Source organism: Monodon monoceros, unplaced genomic scaffold, assembly GCF_005190385.1.
Source record: "Monodon monoceros isolate NGI ecotype Baffin Bay Population unplaced genomic scaffold, NGI_Narwhal_1 Super_Scaffold_21, whole genome shotgun sequence".
Lineage (NCBI taxonomy): Eukaryota > Metazoa > Chordata > Mammalia > Artiodactyla > Monodontidae > Monodon > Monodon monoceros.
Window position 1 is genome coordinate 24,757,383 of NW_021703778.1, and position 21,078 is coordinate 24,778,460.

The following is a 21,078-nucleotide window of genomic DNA, read 5'->3' on the forward strand; positions in this document are numbered from 1 at the left end:
CATCCAGAATCTGATTCCAACCCTCATGGATGGCTTTTAGGCATCCAAGCCTTCAGTGGAGGCAGTAACTTCAGATGTGGTGGAAACAGCAGGAGAACTAGAAGTGGAGGCCGAAGATGTGACTGAATTGATGCAATCCCATGATCAAATTTTAATGGACGAAGAGTTACTTCTATGGATGAGCAAAGAAGGTGGAAGGTGGTTTCTCGGTTTAGAATCTACCTCTGGTAAAGATGCTGTGAAGATTGTTACATAAACTTAGCTGATAGAGCAGTGGCAGGGTTTGAGAGGATTGGCTCCAGTTCTGAAAGTTCTATGGGTAAAATGCTATCAAACAGCATTGCCTGCTATGGAGAAACCATTCATGAAAGGAGGAGTCCATCAATAGAGCAAACCTCATTGTTGTCTTATTTTAAGAAGTTACCATAGTTACACCCACCTTCAGCAACCACCTAGTCAGCAGTGCCCACCACTGAGGTAAGATCCTCCACCAGCAAAAAGATTATGATTTGATGACGGCTCAGAGGATGATTAACATTTTTTAGCAATAAAGTATTTTTAGTTAAGGTATATATATATGTATTTTTTAAGGCATAATGCTATTATGCACACTTAATAGCCTATAACCTTTATATGCACTAGGAAATCAAAAAATTCGTGTGACTTGGTATATTATGATATTAGCCTTATTGTGAGGGTCTGGAACTCAACCTGCAGTATCACCGAGGGATGCAGGTATATTTCTGGGAGTTTTAGGAATATTTAATTCATATAAGCGCTTAATTTTCTTCAAACCAATTAAATTGAGCTTTTTTTTTTTCTTTTACAATTTTAGTAATACCATTAGGAGGTGAAAAATACCATACACATACAACACATATACACAGACACATAAGCATACAGAGAGGTACAGAGACCTTATAGCTTTCATTTTAAAATTACTACCATGAATCAGCTACAATAATACAAAATTCACTACTTATAAAAGCAGCTGAATCTAAGTTGTTTACCTGGTGGAGGGAATAAGTTAAGGTTACCCGCTCAGACGGCTAAAGCTTTTCCACTAATGTTTGTGGGGAAGACACTTATCTTTCGGTCACCTAAGTTTCAAATGACCTTCCCCCTTTCGTTTTCCTTCTGATAGGAATTACCTCCCTAAAGTTTATATAAAGTTTACATCTCAAAGGCACGGGGATAGAATGTAAGTTCCTCCAAGGAGGACTTTGGTTTCCTAAGGCCAGAATTTTTACAATACATACACGCCTTTTGAGATAAATAGGAATAGTTGGATTTTTGAACTGCCTCTAGAGCTGAATTTCGTTTTGCAAAATTTTTAAGATCATGACAGTAGCTGTCAATTCCTCAAAGAATTGGGTTGCAGCCTAAATGACATCATAAATTGATCCACCCCATCCAACTAAATTATCCTTAATTCGCTATTTTTTTTTTTCTTTTATATCAGGGAGAAGATTTCTAACTAAGATGGAAATCCTATGTTCTGGATTTAGAGCTGTTTGCCTTTGGAATGTTTTAGTAAATCCTTTCACAAAGGCTTTAGAAGGTTTTGCTTTCTCTCTGGGGTGTACATAGTTTTATTTTGGCTTAGGGGAAGAGGCCTAAAAAAAAAAATTCCTATGAGCTTCCAATTTCTGATCAACTTCTTACCACTGAGCTACTTTTTAAAGAAATCCTTATAAATATCTTGCCAGTTTTCAATCGGGACAAACAGCAGATACTTCTTGCAGTATTGAACATCCCCTTGTACTTGATGTCCACAAAGGGGATACAAACGTTGTTATATTTTCCTCTCTTTATCATGTACTACAAGAGATCCAGGGGAGCTGACCCTCACCTTAGCTGGCTTCTGCCAGTTTTCGTGGGATCACATCTGCAGGCTCTGCGTGGGGTTTAATGTAGACCGTATAGCTCTGGTATCTACCATAACTTGGTAATTGTTTTTCATTCATTTTAATTTTAGTTTGCCTTAGCTGCTTAAGGGAATAATGTAGCAGTTTACCAGAAAATCCCTCAGAGTCTCGACCATCCTGGGAAGCGCCCTTTGGGGGCCCTCCTTTAATGGTAGATATGGGGCTGTCTGTAAAGCCACTAACTTGGTGGATTTTATGGTCCTGTTGCCTCTTTAGAGTAGAAAGACAATTTAGACCGGATTACTGGAATGAGTATTCAAATAAAGGAGGACAGAGGGGAGCAGTAAAGGTTATATAACGTTCACTTTACCATCTGTTTTAGGTACCTCCTCCTGTGCCTTTAAGTTTTCATTAGCCTTTTGCAGCAAATTTTTCAGTGAAGCTAGTTTGGCATCTTGAAGCCTTTTGAAGGCTTCTGCATGCCAGTTAAAATAAGTATCCCCATTCTGTTTGTTTGATTTGGGAGCCCTTACTTTCAAGGGCACTTCTCAGATGATCTCAACTAATTGGAACTTTCCTCATAATGGCCGTTGCAATCTCTCCAAGGGCCAGCAGCGTTTGGTAGGACCCTTAGCCGCCAAGGTAGTTCAACCATGTTTCTGTCCAGCCGTATTTTGGAGTCCCCATCGTGACAGTTACCAAGCTAAGTTCTCAGAACCCCAGACAACAATCCTGAGTTATTTTTAGTAAGATTTTTGCCATTTTTGTAGATATCTGCAGCTTCTGGGATTATAGTTCTTAGATATAAAACAAGCACGTGGCACACTTTAGAATTTAAAGGTCTCATTTTTTCGGGCTAAGCTTTTGGGTCTCTCAGAGCCAGGTCAATAACTAAGAGGGATATGCCACGGGGTTGGAGGTTGTGCGGTGTTTTATAGTGTGCCTCATTGCATGGAAATTTTGAGGTTGGCAGCTGACCTAGTGTCACTCTAACTCATTCCATGACCAACTTGTCCTAACACAAGAGTCTCTGTGTTAGGTGGTGAGCATTCTGACAGTTTAAATGCTTGATCCATGCCCACCAATTTTGTGGCTTTTCTTGTTTCTGAAATTCCCATCAACAATAGCCTTTATCTACACAAGACAAACAAACATGCACCTTAACACATCAGCAGTAACCAAGAGATGTCACTGCAGCCCGGCCAAGGCAAAGACCTTACACACCAACAGTTCCCAACATGGAACCAGGGACTGGGCGAAGGACTGAACCAGCAAACCCCAAAGAATGGGGAACCACAGCTGCCACCAGCAGCTCCCAGCATGGAATCTGGAGGAGGATTCCAAACAGATGGGGACCACCAGCAGCTCCCAGCATGGAACCAGTGGTTCCAATCAAATGGGGGACTGGATAGCCAATTAAATTAGATCAGGGGCCCGACGCAAAGAGCAGAGCTCAAAACCGAGGGGAACTTACCCACGGCCCTTGCAGCGGCAGGAAGGATGATGCACTCGAAGTGTTCTTTCCTGTGTCTCGTGTTGTCCTCACATGTTTCCTTTGGATCCCGTCACCATCACTAAATCTGTTAAGACACAAAATTGAACTGAGTAAATTTAGAATTCTAATTGGCTTTATTCAGTGACTAACGAATTGGGCAGCATCCCATCTAGCAACTAACAGGGAGCTCTGAGGAGTTGCCTGAAATGAAGACTTTATCGGCAGAAATGGGGGAGGGACAAGGAAAGAGCAGACTGTTTCAGGCAAGACCACCTTCCCTTAGGGAAGAAGGGGTTCTAGCAGGGGCATTACCTGCCTCACACCAGAAAGATCCAGACTGACCGCTTAAGATTACATTGCTGGGCAAGGTTGGAACTGCAAATAGGTTAGGTATTAAGTCTCATTTTGGTGATATGGGCTTAACACAAGTGACTCCATTTGGGGACTATTATCTCTTAAAAAAAAAAAAAAAAGGAAAAGATACATCTAACACTTCTTTGGGGGTTTTTTTAGGGAACTAATTTTTCCTTAGAAATGAAAAGTGGACTGTGGTCTGCATTCATGTGTGTCTCCTTTGAATCCTGAAAGGCCCATCTGTGTTCAGGTAGTTTCAGTAGCCTTACAATTTCACACCTACAAGACGCTTTAGATCATATGAGCACACCTCCGGGCCTCTCCCCCAGGCTGAATGTGAGCGAAGGCCCAAAGGCTTTGCAGGCTCCCGAACGTCAGGAGTGAGGGTGCTAGTGTTAATTCGTGTATTTACACCACTGCCCTCGACTTCCACACGCCCTGTCTGAACCAGGTGACCCTTCTTTGTCAGCATTACTGTGCAACGTCTCTTTTACGAAAAAGAAAACTGAGTTTCACTTTCCCTTTATAGAACACATGAGGCTTAACTTCCAGGGTGGCCTCACCATGGTCACTCCTCTGCTCATGATTTCAGAGCAGGAGTTGACGCCTGACGCGTCACGTGACTTTCAGCAAGTCACCGAACCTTTCTTTGGAACCTTGCTCGTCCCCTTTTAGCCTCCAAAGGGATAACGTTTAAAAAAGAAAATAGCATTTGCGGAGAAGTTTGAATCCTTCATGGAGAAAGTGCCATGTGAACCGCAAGTTATTCTTTGAAATAGAAGAAAAATGACTTCAGCTTGGCAGTTTTTTTTAAAGTGTGTCATTCTGGAATTCCCATAGTTTGAAGGTAAAATCCATCTGAGATCGCCAGAAGGTTTTTCAGGTCAAGCATTTTATTCAGAAACTACCTCGTCTGAAGCTTTCAAAAAACACTTTAATCCACAAACCCTCCAGCTGAGTTAGGAGCGCTAGCAACTATCACAATTTTAACAAGGAAAAGAAAACGCACATCCTCAAAAACACTTATCCATGAACTAAGACAAGAATTAACTTTTTGTGTTGTCCCCATTTGTAAGTAATGGAGAAGTGTCTCTTCTCTTTACAGGACTATGGCAGTTTTCTGATACGAAGATTGCTTGAAAATCGTTATTTCAGAAATGGCACATCACTTTGATGTGCTTCAGATGTCCTTTCTGTGCAACTAAAGTATGATTCAGCAGATGTCAGATTCACAGTAAACGTACCAAAAAGAGTCCATTTACAGTAGACGCATGGTAAATTCCTGTTGCACTCAAAAAGCTTGCCTTACACACACCCCCCTCACAAGACCCTGGTGATAATAGGCAATCAGTGAGCACATATGCAGGAATCCTGTGACTACACGTGTTGCCTGATGCGTCTGAGATGCCGTGCCCTTTCTGCACACCTGCTTTTAAGCGCACAGATATTTTCTCACCTCTATGTGATCTGTTTCTTCAAGGCTCGTGTGCCCACCCTGTTTGTCTCTTCCTCCATCAGCTGTTCTCCCAAAGCCGCAGAACACCAGCTTCCCTCGAAACACGGACATTTTGCATCTCCTTCAAGGGTGTCCTGGAAAGTAACCCCTCTTGTCTGAGAAGCTACTCGCCCTCCTTTGAAGGGTCAAAGAGGATCTCCCCACTAAATATCTTTCAGATTCACCAGATCCTACTTAGTGACCGTTATCTTTCACCTCCTCAGGCTTCTCAGCTGCCAAGACCTAGAAAGGTGGCTTCGTTCCTGTGGTTTGCCCCTTCCTGTGACCGCTTTCAGATGCATTTATTTGCTTTCTCCATTTAAATAGTATTTTCCCTTGATATCAAGAAGCATGTTTTCTCTCTTTTTAAAAAAATGATCCCACAGCATTCTAGACAATGTTCTTGGGGTAGGGAGCTGTAGGGGAAGAAAAATAAAAAGAAATGGTCTTCTGGTAAATTACATTGGCTGACTGGGGCACGTCTGCCAGCATCCTCAGGTTCCAGAAAGGCTGGCCGAGAGGAGAGGACGTCCACCCTTGGTGTCCACTCTTCCACCCCTCTGTGCCCTTCAAGTCCATTATCTCCCCCTCGACCCAAGCCCCCTTGATCTTGTGCCCCTAGCAGCCTATGGACTCTCTACGTTGACCTCAAAATCATTCTCATCTACCTCTCATCTCTCCACATTAAAACTCAGGTCACTTATGTGTCCTTTTCTCAGTTGACAGTCTTAGAGAAAATACACGATCAATAGCAAACGGCAGCCTAATACGTGTCATTCCCAGCGTTCTTGCAACAGGGCACCTGGAGGTGCATGCCCCTATTCAACCAAAGACCACGTGCGTTGGAGGGGACACGGCACACACCTCAAGGAAAGGATAAATGCAGGACTCTGCAAACAGGCAGTAGTTGACACTGTGGGAATACGTGAGAGTTGGGATAAACCCACGGAAGTGGTTCAAGGACCAAACCAAAGCACAGCCCCCTCGTAAGGAGGGTGGGGGGAGAAGAGGGAAAGTGACCGCACAGGTCCCTCAGGGAGGTGGGGGGACCAGGGGAGTAGGGTCACTGGAAGCCAGGAGAGAGAAGGATGTCAGGAAAGGGGGGCCCATGGGGTCAGGCTGGTGAGGAGCCCACCTGTTGACTGTCATTTAGGGGGAACAGAAGGAAGCATCCCACTGGGAGGCTGAGGACATGTGTCAGGTGACGGGGGTAGCTGGCGGGTGGGTGAACTTGGTGGTTACACGGCAGTCTTTCAGAAAGTGTGTTTCCAAAGGTGGAGGCTTGTTATGATCACAGGGTTCAAGGGTTATGAGTAATAGAGAATGCTCCAGAAAGGGAGGAATTTGTGATGGAAGATTCTGGAAGAGGAAGGGGTTAGGATACAGCAAACACAAGGAGAGGGGTCACTTCTGAGAGAGGACGTGTGAGCGAGAGGCGGGGGAGAGAGACTGAGAAGAGGAGGAAATCCGGGTGGGCTCACCGTGGTGGTGATCACCGCAATAAGTAAAGTAGGAAGTGTCTCCAGGCTGGAAACGAGAGGGACAGGAACGGGACCATGGAGACAGAAGAAAGGGCTTGACGCGTCAGCAGTAGGGGCTCCAGTAAAGGCTGAGTAACACACAGCAGCACAAATTGCGAGTGACCATCTAAGAGCCAGAGTTTGGAGACAAAGTACGTGACGAAAATTTCCCAGGGACGGAAAACTGGCAAAGTGAAAACAATCTTCAACACAAATAAGTTGAAATAAAACTTACTATGTAACTTCTACCACCATTTTATAATGATTTGTATTTATCCGGAATGTGAATGAGCTCTTAAATCCTACGTGTTTAATAGGTTAAAAGAAATAAACTCATTCTCCAAGAAACTATGAAAAAAAAATATTTCTAGAAGAGCAGTTACAAATACTTTAAGTGGACGCTATCAGCCAAAATAAAGATGTTTTTAGAAGCCATATTTTTCAGATTTTAACTAGAACTGCAGTGCTACCTTCTTTGTGTAATTTCTACCTTGACAGGGTGAATAAACATTAGAATTTAGTAGAACTTAATAGTCTCCATCTTCTTCAGCCATTATTTTATTAATTTTTTATGAACTCCACATGAGGAAGACTCTGAAGAAGGTTTTTCTTCTTGTACATTTGTATTTTAATGCATTAGCTAGTCTATAGCTACTAGCGTTTTTTTGTTTTTTGTTTTTTTTTTTTTTAATAGACTATTTTTTAGAGCAGATTTAGGTTCACAGAAAAACTGAGTGGAAAGAACAGAGACTTCTCATGCATCCCCTTCCTCTCTCCACACCTCGCACATTCCCCTATTTTAAACACTTTATTTTTGGCCGCGCAGTGCAGCTTGTGGGAGCCTAGTTCCCAGGCCAGGGACTGAACCCTGGCCCTCGGCAGTGAGAGCACGGAGTCCTAACCGCTGGACCACCAGGGAATCCCCATTAACATCTTGCTTTAGTCTAGTGTGTTTGTTGTAACTGATGCGTCATATTTATATATTATTATTACCTAAAGTCCATAGTTTATATTAGGGGTTTTGTATTGAACATGCTATGGGTTTTGACAAGTGTCTGACATGCATCCACCATTACAGCATCATACAGAACAGTTTCACTCTCCTAAAAATCCTCTGTGCTCTACCTATTCGTCCCTCCCACCCCCTACCCCCCAGCCCGTGGCAACCACTGATTTTTTCTTGTCTCCATAGTTTGGCCTTTTCCATGTCATATAGTTAAAAATCACACAGTATATATAGCCTTCTCGTTGGCTTCTTTCACTAAGCAACATGCATTTGGGATTCCTCCATGTCTTTTCATGGCTTAATAGTTCGGTTTTTTATTACTGAATAGTATTCCACTGTCTGGATATACTATAATTTATCCCTCACCTATTGAGAGACATCTTGGTTGCTTATAGCTACTAATCTGATTTGTTATACTCTTTGTTTTTGTTCTATTGTAATGACAGACTATATGAAATTTTTAAGAGCAGGAAGGGGTTGTAGAGGTTATCACATCAGATACTCTCATTCTGCAGCTAAGGAAACTGAGATCCAATCATGACCAGACTAGCTGATCACAATCTAGTCTCTTTTCTAGATCATACTGTCAATCCAAAACTTAGTAAAGTTGAGATTTCAAGGTACCTAGACACCAAATCCAACTCATTTAATTGGACAGTTATCTACTGCATGTCCTCAACCTTAGAACCAATTATCTCCCCCATGGAGCAAGGGACCATGGCCCCTCATCCCTCATCCCATCTCTAGGACCCCAGAATTCCATGCCCCAATAGCTCAAAACGTGTGCATTTCCCTGTTGTGGAGGCTAGGGGCTGGAGGGGGTAGGATGCTTTCCCCATTCAGCAACTTCACTAGTACAAGATTTGGAAGAATTCTAAATTCATCACATACCTTCTTGGTCATTATGAAGGTATATTTCTCAAGATATATATAGAGAGAGAACATACTGGAATATAGAACATATTTAACTTGTTCTAACAAAATAATAATACACATAATAAAGGTTACTATGTATGGAGTTCTCACTCTATGTCAGGCACAGGGCTAAATACTTGATGTGGATTTTTAATTTTAGATCTGGACCAGCTCCCCTTCATTCTTCAGGACACACCTTCCCGCACTTTCCACTGGCTAAAATAGGATATACCCCAAAGTTGAGTTGACGTGTACTCTCCGGTTTCCATATTGTTATATCAATAACTGTCATCTTGGATGTTACAGCATTTATTACATATGCTTAACATATGATACTCTGAAAAGGATACTGGTATACTTGGATATTTTTAATAAATATTGGTATTCTAATTTTATTTCCTCAGACATGCAAATCTTCTCACATAAAATTTATTAATTTACTAGCCTTGGGGGAAAAACCTGAAAAAAATGACTATAATTATTCTTTTCCTCCGTTTCTTATTTTTTCTGGAGAGGGAATCTATATTCCTGACCTCATGTGCATGATATTTACTAAGTTCTCCATGTATTTTCAAAATTAATTGTTATAGGTTTGATAAAATTATAGCATCTTTAATGCTACAAAGTTCTCACTTATCCAATAATGTATGCACATTTGGCAACAGTTCCCTTATTGGTTCAGTACTTGACTAGCTATACTGAATAGTCATCGTTACTAAATAATTTTCCATGTTCTTTATTTTCATTCTCTTATTAAAAGCAAATGTAATCATATACTAAGGAGAAATCAGGGTAGAAGCTACATCATATTAGAATAACTGAGTCCTCTACATTTCCCCTTTACTAGAATATCCATTCACAAAATGTCCTTCTAAAGAATGATCTCATGTTTTAAATACTGATATATTTTGACAGCCCTAGGGCTTTTAATTTCTCTAGGACATTCATATATGCAAACACAGCCCTGTGAGAATCACACCACTGATTCTGTTAAATCTATCACTTTAATCCTGTATTCATCATCTTTCATATTGTAAATGTAAAATTTTACTTTAATGATGCTTCCGTTTTTAGATTTTTGTTATTCTTTTTAAAAAGAATTATTGTTTGTATTATGGTGATTAAAAGTGATTTTGAAAGTATTTTATCACATGACTCTACTCCCCTGTACCTGGTCATGCTTGCTTCATAATACTTAAGCCTGCCAGTTTCAATTTCGGTGAACTAAGAAAGATAGCATCTTACTTTACATCAGACACTGAATCAACATTTCCATGCCAGATAGCAAACCCCCATGGCAAATGTTGAGAATCTACACCATACAAACATCCAGCGATAGAAAACTCACTCACTTATAAATTCTTAAGGAAAATTCTTTAACATTTTCCCTAATTATAAAAGTAATTACACCAAAACATACTTTAAAAATTGGAAAATACACAAAAGCATTATAAGAAGAAAAGAGTCGTTTCTAGTTATATCATTCAAGGCACCCAGAGGTAGGACTTTTGAGTATTTCATCTTTCTTTGTGTATCTTTTTTCTCTTTGTCATAGTGATAATTTAGTAACTTTAACATCTTTAGCAGAGTAGGGTCATTTTCACATCAAAACCGTATTCCTTAAAACTTGCCTTTTATGTTAAAACCTAGTCTGTTCCAGGGACCCCTCTGTGTTTGGGAATATATATTTCTCAACATGCATTGTGTGTATATTGTATACGATAACTGTGGTCATAAATATAATAACAGCTGATGTTTATAAAGCAGTTACTATGTGCCAGTCCATGTTCTAGGCACGTTGCATATTTTAGCTCATTTAATCTTCATAGCAACCTTCTGAAGTAGAGACTATTATCCCCATTTTACAGACAAGGAAATCGAGGTGGCCCCTACAGGGGTCAAAGGCACCACAGGTCAACCAGCTGTCAGGAAAGGGAGCCAGGATTCACCCTTGGGCAGTTTGGTAGCAAAGTCCATCAGCCTAACTGCTCTGTTGCCTCTTAGTAGAGACCCAATCGTATCAGGGAAAACAATTTTAAAATTTGTGAAATGGATCACTGTTTGTACTTCCGTTATGGAAGAAAATAATTTGCTAGTTAATGCAAGATGACCCCGTGGGACAGTTAAACCAGAAAATACCAACTGAGTCCAAGTTCCCGGTGCAGGTACAAACCTCTAGAAACTCAGGCACATTATTTCTGACAGGTACTAATGAATCTATCAAAGGCAGTGAGTTTTACTAATTAGACTTACAGCAGAAATATAAACAGGCCGTAATAAATGAGTTTGCTGGTCTGCAGAGAGCCTTTCCTCCCTCCTTCCTTCACACACATACACATGCAACGCTTAGATATCAAAAGTATACATGTGTTTATCTGTTCGTTTTTTGGTTTTTGATGGCTTTTAGTTTCTGCTGTATAACAAAGTGAACCAGCTATATGCATACATATATCCCCATATCTCCTCCCTCTTGCGTCTCCCTCCCACCCTCCCTATCCCACCCCTCTAGGTGGTCACAAAGCACCGAGCTGATCTCCCTGCGCTATGCAGCTGCTTCCCACTAGCTATCTATTCTACATTTGGTAGTAAATATATGTCGATGCCACTCTCTCACTTCATCCCAGCTTACCCCTCCCCCTCCCTGTGTCCTCAAGTCTGATGGCTTATTCTTTATGAAAAAGGAAATAAACCTGTTTTCTAGGGTGTTTTAGCTTATAGCTCACTAAACAAGGAAGGAATAGATCAAGTACTCCAGATTTGGAGTGGCTCCAGCCTTCTATATTACAAGCATACCTAAGACATTGAGTGTCAATGACCACACTGACCGCAGGCTGTGTGCATGTAGCAGCAGGGGGTCTGGGTGAGCCCGTGTCCAGGTGCCCTGCAGGTGTGCCATCCGGGTGCAAGCTCCGTCCCCACGTGGGGCCCTGGCTGGTTCTGTAAGCTCCTGGCTTGGGCAGCCTGGACCCCAGCTCTGTGCTCTTCCTCTACACAGGAAGCCCCTGTAATGCATCCCCACCACAGAGCTGTGGATGTCAAGAATGCAGCTCTCACAATTTGCAATTCCAAACTAAACCTTTGCTTGGCGGGGGACAATAAGTAGAAGTAAAGATGTAAACCTCCTTGGAGGTAGTCGTCAATCTGAAGGAGACTCACCTCCAGTCTGACACTAGTCCAGACTCAGGACATCGGTAGTGTCAGTAACAAGGGTGGGATCCACAAAGGTAGAGATTCAAAGGCAATATCTTGGTTGAATTTAGACCATAATGATTTAAAGGATCTGGCCTTGAAAACCACTGAGATTAGTACCTATCTGTCATCTGAAAGATGATTTTTTTTCCAGCTCTTAGATTGGCAAACTAAGTATTTGTATTTCTGTATATAGCTTTTACCTGCTTCCTCCTTTTTACCAGTATAAATCGCTTTCATGGCTAAATTTGATATCGAGATTTTACAAAGAAAATGAATACAAAGCAATTTAGATGTTAGAGGCCCCCTAAAGTGGTCTGTCATATTTTTGTAAGTACATAGGAGAAGAAAATATACCATTCTATCAGCCAAGTGATGAAAGATATTTGTAGACGCTTTGGAAAATACAGTACTTTGTACACAAACACACAGAATCCTTTGCTATTTTCAATTTTTGAAAGTACTCGGTATATATATTTAAATGACTTTGCAAGAATAAATACCTTTTTTTAAAGGAAAAAAAAAAAAAGAGCCACAGAGCTTTGAATACCCATCTATCTCCAGAATATCAGCATTGATTATATCCTTCGGTTACCAGAAAGTCACAACAAAGCAATAACTAACTCTGACTCTCTTGTTTTTATGAATCTGGCAGACAGAACGGCATGTATGCCATAGGTATATTTGCAAACTGGAGAGCTGAGAGATAAATCAGTATTGTTGAATGATGTATCAAATGCTTGCTTGTTAGCGAGAGGTTCTTCAGCATTATTCAATGAATCACTTCTTCCAGTGGCTGTCATCATTGTACTGTCAAACCCCAAGTAAAACTGACTTCACGGACAGGATGGAAATAAGCTCAGTGTCTTATTGTTTCATTAAAAAGAACCTTAGCCGTTTCCCTGCAGGAGGAAACACCCTGAGTAAGGCAACCTTCCTCTTTTAAAATTCACTTTTCATGGAGCTACTTGACAAAATGCTATGATTTTGCCGCCCAAGTGAAAAACTCACCAAGTGCTTGGACTGGGAGGGTAAATCCTAGAGGTTATTGAGTTTTAATCCTTTGTTTGGACTCTTTTCCGAAATCAGAAATAATACATACTCCTCTCTGAGCAGGGGTGCTCGAGATCTTTCTTAGAGCAAGAAACACACGATTCAGAAACAATACAAAGACCAATCAAAAAGTGATTCACCTGACACTCTGGTCTACAACACAGCGCTAACCCATTCTGTCCTAACCCATTCTGCTTTCCAGCCCTCGGTACATGGCGGGATTAATTTAGACGTTAAAGAATTCAGGACCGTGACACACAGAGGTATTTGCCCCCAACTAGCCAGACTCTATTAGCATAATCAGGAGACTAATGGAACGGGAGGAAGCCCTCTGACCTCTAGTTCGTGAACTTCTTTGGGGCATCATGATAGGTCATAATGAACCCAGCCATAATGCTGACCTCCGTGGAAGAAGACTCAGAGAGAAGGCTCATCTCTATCCCTTTCAGTTTACTTAGAATACACACTGTCTCTGAACAAAGATTTCTCTTAAGAATTTTGCAGCATAACACCTTCTTAACATGTGTTTTATCATCTGGGAAGCACTACATTGGTTATTGAGGACATGACAAGACCTAAGTTTGTGAATTTCATGTTTTCCCCCAAGAAAAAGGAAGAGGAATTAAGGTGAAAATCAGGGCATCTTTAGGCTAGTAAAGGGGAATTCGGTCTCACCAATACTTCTCATTTTTCAGAGGTTGAGACTGAGGCCCAGGGATGGTATGATTTACCTGATCACACAGCTAGTTAGAGACACACAGAGATAAGAATAAGATAAGATAAGACACACACAGATAAGATAAGATGCTGTGCCAGGAGCTGTTGACAAATCCTAAGTCCAGGGCAGTTTTGGACCATCCCATCCCCACCCTACCCACCCCCCACCAGCATCACAACTTCAACTGTCACTCCACCCAGAAGAATCATTTGCATCAGTTAATGTATCACCGGCATTAAGAAGAGGGTCTTTGCTGGAATAACACGTGTCACAAGCCCACATTCCCCTCGCTTTGCCTGCTTTGCATTTTCTCCCAGCTCTGACTGGAACAGAAAGATAGCGCTGGAGGAGATTTAACTTGTTGGAGGAGATCTAACTCCCTGTTTTCCTCCTTCTTTCAAGATCCACAGGACTGTGCGGTTCCTTTCCCTGAGAAGTATCTGCTGGGTGTTTGTTTTTCTGACGTTGTGCCAACGAAAATTAAGAAATGTAGCAATACGATAATATACAGTGATGCAGAACCATTTCTTGAAGAGACCGTCTTTGCTCCATTGTATTGCGTTTTCTCCTTTGTCAACGATCAGTTGACTATATTTACATGGGTCTGTTTCTAGGTTTTTCTGTTCCATTGATCTGTTGGTCTGGTCTTTCACCGATACCACCATCTTGATTACTGTAGTTTTATTAAGTCTTGAAGTCGGGTAAGGTCAGTCCTCCAGTTTTGTTCTTCTTCAACATGTTGTTAGCTATCCTGGATCTTCTGCCTCTCCTCCGTGTAACCTTTAGAGTCAGTTTTGTCGATACCCACCAGGTAACTCACTGGGATTTTGACTGGGATTGTAGACAATCTGTAGGTCAAGTTCGGAAGCACTGACATCTTGGCAATACTGTCTTCCTATTTATGAACGTGGAATCTCTCTCCATTTGTTTAGTTCTTGTGACCTGTTTTTTTTGACTGGCTTTTAAATTGTTTACTATGACAACAGCTACCAGTTCTGAAGTGCAGGCTGAGTGCCAACGCTGAGCTAGTTTTCTACATAGGTCATCTCATTTACCACTCACGACGCCCCTATGAAGTAGGAATATTACTTCTTCCATTTTGCAGATGAAAAATATGAGGCTTAGGAGAGGTTAAGTAACTTCAAGGTCACAAATAGAGGAAATCTGAACTCGGGTCTGAGTAAGGGCAAAGCCCATTATCCTAACAGTTGCCTTGAGTCCCGTCTGTCCCAACTGTCTCCACGTCAACTGAGCAGATTACTAATTCTGTGGTTCACGAGGACTCTCAAAATCAGGGTGCTCCAAGGGTCATAAATATACATATTGAGGAACTCTTGTCACACACCATGGAGGAGCTCAGGCTCCCTGGAATCAGCCACCTCTGATACTTCGACCACGGTCCGAAGACCACTCAGCCTTGCTTTTGACAGCTGCCATCCAGGGGCAGCGGCTCTAACAACATGCATGGCGTCCTGTTAGGAGCAGCACAGCTTATAAGCCGTGACTTGCAACAGGTGAGGTCAGGACTGGAGGGAAGTAAGCCCAGACTTGACTGTGAGCTCCCTGAAGGCAGGGCTGTCTCCATCTTGGATGGACGAGGCACGCGTGAGCACACCCACTCTCGCTCTGGCCGTGCCCGAAGAATACATTCAGAACTACTTACTGAGTGTTGAACGAATGAACGCTTTCAAGCCCTGCCCCTGTAGTCAGAGGCCCCGGTTTGTACTTTTTACCATCCTACACACTGTCCATTTCAGTAGGTACACAGCCAGCATCCATTAAGTGCCCAAGACCATCCCACCGTCAGGTGGTCAAGTCCGGGTGGACCCTCCCTCGTGCTGTGCCCCATCTGCTGCGTGCTAGCATCCAGGCATCCTAGCAGACATCCCACATACTCCCCCTGGATTCCCCAGGTTTCTTGGGGTTCAGAAATGCTATACAGATCCGCTAAATCGTCTTGCCAGCCTTTTTATAAGGGACTTCAAGACAGAATTGGTTCCTCTGAAATAATGAAATCCATTTAAAAAGTAATCCTTGTTTTCTTATTTTAAAGAAGCTCACAGTTGGGTTGGTTGTGTCTTTCCGCAGGAAAACCTCTTTTTTGTGATGGAGTATCTCAACGGAGGAGACTTAATGTACCACATCCAGAGCTGCCACAAGTTCGATCTTTGCAGAGCCACGTAAGAGCCCTTGTAGGGTTGGGGGGTTCCCACTGGTCTTGTCAGGGACTGGGGTCCACTGTGCCCGCACCATGCTTTTCCCCACGTGGCACTTTTCCTGTTTCTCACTCAGTGGGCCTAAACCGCAGGGTGAGGTGACCCCAGGAACACATCCAATGAGGCACCTGTTTTCCCAGCTTGCGAAGCTTAAATTCAGGTTGCTTTTATTTCATTTCTCTGCCGCGAGGTCAACTACTTAGTTTCTTAAGGAGCCACCCCACTTCATCAGGCTTCTAAATCATCCAAACCCAGAAGCAATATTTGCCCCTTAAATGGAAGTCAAATGGAGCGCAGATGGGCAAGGCGGTCACTGGGTGGGGCTTCACGGAGGCCTTTCAAGGGAAGCTCAGTGTGAAGGCATCAGTCAGCTCTGGGGGCAGGAGAATTAGGAAACAGGAAGAGACATTTGCTCTCTCTCGAGAATACGTTCTCCTTCTTTGGCATCAAGCCACTCCAGGCGCTGGCGAAATCGAGCAGGGTGGGTTTACTAGGTGGGACTGCAGCTGAGTCCCACAGAAGCCCCGCACCCTTCCTCCCTCAGGCCCTCTTTCCTGAGTCATCAAACCACTTAGACGGTCAAACACAAGAAAACTGTGCCCCTGGCTCCACTTAAAAGGGTGGGTGCACACTAGCCTTGCTTGCTGTATGCTCAGTAATCTCACTCACCCCTAATGAACACTCGGAGGGGTTCAGGTCGAGCTGCGTTGAGAGAGACTTTTCCACGAGCTCCTACAGAAACCCCGGCTGAAGTGGCTGTTTTGTCGAATCCAGTGGGTAGCACGCCACCGATCTCATTGCTTCCAGGAACCATCGGCCAAGTGCCCGGAGATAATTTTATGAGATTCCTGCAGCCCAGAAATCATCGGGTATTTTTCTGCTAGAAAGGATTCTCGGGGTCCCTTCCAGGTGTGTAAGGCATGAAAGCCATCGCAGACACATGCTATCTATCTGTCCTCACTGCCTCCCAGGAAGGGGTTTCTGCGTTCTTCTCCAAGATCCAGCAGACCTCACTTTCGGGAAGTTCTCCCTTATCTCTAACTTCAATCCTCCTGTAAACTCACCTCCTTTGAGTCTGTCATTTTTGAAGGTGGAGAGCAAGGTATCACCTCCCAGCTTCTAATACAGGCATATCGTTTGATGGCACTTCACTTTATCGTGCTTTGCAGGTACTTGGTTTTTTTTTATAAAGGAAGGTTTGCGGCAGCTCTGCATTGCCAGATGATGGTTAGCATCTTTTAGCCATATTTTTTTAACCGAAGTATAGTTCACAAGTATTTAATTAAGATATGTACGCTTTTTTTTTAGACATAATACTATTGCGTGCTTCATAGGCGACACTGTAGTGTCAACATAATTTTATATGCACTGGGAAACCAAAAAAACTCGTGTGACTCGCTGTACTGCGGTGGTCTGGAACCGAAGCCGTGAGATCCCTGAGGTCTGCCTGTGTGCGTTTCTCCTCCTCTCAGGCTATGTGGAATGACCTGCAGACAGGTCTGAGGGATCCAAGTAGATTTTAAAATAAAAGGGAAAATTATTTCCCTATTGTTATATTTAGTGTTTTTGAATGTTCTAAAATGACAGTTTGAGCATTATAGTTTACAATATAAGAATAAGCCCTAGATGCGGGTAGGGCTAAATATACCAGCTCCATTTCACTCTCTCAGGGCTGAAGCTGGATGTGTAGAATGGACGATGTCTTCCTTTTGCTGTGATTAAACAAACTTCCGTGCGCACATTTAGCAGAGCGCTGCACACTCACTATATAAAAAGGGGAATTTTTCTTCCTGGTAAACATTCATGTTGAGCCTTGATTTTCCTTCCCTCAGGTTCTATGCTGCCGAAATCATTCTCGGTCTGCAGTTCCTTCATTCCAAAGGAATAGTCTACAGGTAAATTTTACTCTTTGGAAACAAGTACTGGGATAACTGGATTTCCTGGTCCAGGTGATTTCATCACTGTGCTTGAGGGACGTGAAGTGGTCAGTGTGCTTTTGTGGCAGAAAGTTCCACACCCGGGCTTCCTGACCAGAGTGACAGCACGGATGGTGATTTACCAACCAAGTAAGAAATTCCGCTCTCAAAAGCAATAAGGGGGGCTTCCCTGGTGGCGCAGTGGTTGAGAGTCCGCCTGCCGATGCAGGGGACACGGGTTCGTGCCCCGGTCCGAGAAGATCCCACGTGCCGCGGAGTGGCTGGGCTCGTGAGCCATGGCCACTGGGCCTGCGCGTCCGGAGCCTATGCTCCGCAACAGGAGAGGCCACAAGTGAGAGGCCCGCGTACCGCAAAAAAAAAAAAAAAAAAAAAAAAAAAAAAAAAGCAATAAGGCTCTGATCTCATTTTGTTCTCCCTCTCTTCTACCTTTTGTCTCATTTCCTTCCGTTACTTTCTCTTTGGCCTCTTATTGTTGCTTTCTTCTGTCTTTTGTATCTCTCCTTCTTGCCTGTATTTGCACATTGAATGTCCTCCTTTCGGGTGAGGGATAAGGGGAGGCCTTCCTTGAACAAACACACCTGTGAAAACCTACAAGCCTACACCTTGTCTGCATGCCCAGGATGCCATTTATGCCCTCTTTCTTGAGTGGATGTCTGTCCAGAATCTATTGGACACCGTCATTTCACATCCTTCTTGGATGAAGGCTAATGTACTTCAGTCTCCTTACTTCTCTCAAAGCACAGTTGACACTTACTTATTATACAGATCTTCAAAGGCTTAGTTGTCTCATTTCAGACTCACTGCAGATTGGGCGGGGTGGGGGGGTGTATAGTGAAGAAAACAAATAAAAAAGGAAGGAAGGAGCTGGACTGGATGCTGGCTGAGCAGCTGGAGGCCTACACAGTGACCACTGGTGACAAGGGAAGCTGAGAACCGACGTAAAGGGAAGATGCAGGACAACCTCAAGGCCCCGAGACAGTGGGATCACGTGCTTTTCTGCAGCAGGTGCTCACAGGAATGACCGGAGTCATCAGCACAGGCTAAGTGATGTTCCACACAGATTGTTGAAGATGGCAAGCTGTGTATAATGCAGTCCAGAAGCATTCCGTCTGGGATGGCCAGTACTGGGCTTTGGTGCTTACAGAATAGGCTGAAAATTCACTTAGGGAAACCTCTCCATTTCCAGAGGGTCCAGCCAAGTGAGGGCTGCCCCATTTAGAGGCCAGAACTAAAGACTTAGGAACTCATTTTTCTTAAGCCGTCTCTTTGGCATCCTTTGGATATACTTTTGTATTTGGGGGAGCGGGGGCTATCTACAAAACAATAGATTAAAAATCTGTTTTATACCATTCTTTAATCTTCAGGAAAGTGAGAAATACTCACCAGAACGCTGAAAACCCTGATCAGATTCCATGGTTGTTTTCCTCTTTATATCTGTAATGCCTGCAATATCCTTAAGATATACCACTGAGACACTCAGTAGATTGTGTGGGATGGATGGATAGGAAAGAGGGAGGAAAAGTTAGGAAGACTGGAGAAAAGAGAGATCTTAGGGCTGAAAGGGACCTCATGCAACCAAACCCCACATGCCCCAGTATAGTCTCTTTCTCCACATCACGATGTTTCTATTATTTCATCTTGTAAATTATTGACACGCAGGACAAAGACCAAGGTCCATAAGTGTCTTTAATATCATAAATTGTACCCATTTTAGAGCTCTTACTACATCCATGAGAAATATTTTCTAAGGCTTCTTATGCACCACAAAGAAAGAATCCTGGGTTTATTTAGCAGTGTACTCACTGAGGCTGTAGGAGATCCTTGAAAGACATGGAATAATTAAAACTGGGGGAGGTCATCCAGCAGGTACACTGACACTAAGATCGGCCTTAAGAAATTATTCAACTGCCCATTGTAACCTTACTGGCCTATACTTTTCATTGGGCCACTGAATTAACAAGGGGATTCTATTAGTTTCCTTTTTCTGACCACTCATGATCATCATATTAGTTTTGAAGGGTTGCCATAAGAAATGAGCACAAACCTGATGGCTTAAGCCAATAGAATTTATTCCCTCAGAGCTCTGGAGTCCCGAGGTCCAAAATCAAGGTGTCAGCAGGGCCACGCTCCCTCTGCAGGTTCTAGGGGAGGATCCTTCCTTGCCCCCTCCAGTTTTTGGTGGCCCCAGGTGTTCCTGGGCTTGGGGTCACTCCAGTCTCTGCCTCAGTTTTCACAGGGCCTTCTTTTCTCCCTGTGTCTTCCCTGTATGTCTCTTACAAGTCCACTTGACATTGGATTTAGGGATCACCCAGATAATCCAAGATGATCTAATTTCAAGATCCTTAACTTGATTACATCTACAAATACCCATTTTCCAAATAAGGTCTCACTCACAAAATTCCAGGGACTAGGACATAAATATCTTTTTTGGGGGGGCGGCACCACTAAACCCACTACAACTGGTAATGAAGACGGACCAGCCACTAAACACACAGCCTTGGTTAAGCATTGTGGTGGATTCAAAAGCTATAGAAGTCCCAACCTCTGGATCCATAATTAAGCTACTTTCTGGATTTTTATTTTGGGTTTTTTGGAGGTAAAATATAAGTACATGAAAAGACACAAACAGCATACTCTAAAAAAAGTCTAAATGAATGAGATTCTAATTAAAAGTAAGTGCCGGGACTTCCCTGGTGGTACCGTGGTTAAGAATCCGTCTGCCAATGCAGGGGACACGGGTGCGAGCCCTGGTCCGGGAAGATCCCACATGCCACGGAACAACTAAGCCTGTGCGCCACAACTACTGAGCCTGCGCTCTAGAGCCTGTGAGCCACAACTACTGAAGCCCATGAGCCACAACTACTGAAGCCCACGTGCCTAGAGCCCATGCTCTGCAACAAGGGAAGCCACCACAATGAGAAGCCCGCACACCACAACGAAGAGTAGCCCCCGCCACCACAATGAGAAGCCCGCACACCACAACGAAGAATAGCCCCCGCTCACTGCAGCTAGAGAAAACACAGGCAGCAATGAAGACCCAACACAGCCAAACATAAATAAATAAGTTTATTTTTTTAAAAAAAAAAAGTTAAGTGCCAAAGGGAAGAATAACGAAGGTATCATCAGAAATGGGTGAGGGTATGCCAACAACAAGTTCCCATCAGAAAGAGGATTTTTTTTTAAAGGGGGAGAGGCTTTATAAATGGAAGAAGTGACTCCAGAAAAGGCACAGAGATAGGAGTAAGGAGGTCGAGTGGAGGAATATTAAACAAATTGTGTCCAGCTTTTCTGGAAAGGCTGTTGTTGGCAGTC

General features: G+C 43.0%; 1 protein-coding gene across 5 annotated transcripts in view; it reads left to right on the forward strand.

Annotated features, from left to right (window-relative positions):
• PRKCQ (protein kinase C theta) overlaps positions 1 to 21,078 on the forward strand; it is a 152,173-nt gene that overhangs the window by 101,859 nt on the left and 29,236 nt on the right. For all 5 annotated transcript variants that reach the window (XM_029239778.1, XM_029239782.1, XM_029239781.1 and 2 more), the window contains 2 exons: positions 15,702 to 15,793; positions 17,662 to 17,724. In XM_029239778.1, coding sequence (XP_029095611.1) covers positions 15,702 to 15,793; positions 17,662 to 17,724 — 155 coding nt within the window. The remainder of the gene's footprint in view (positions 1 to 15,701; positions 15,794 to 17,661; positions 17,725 to 21,078) is intronic.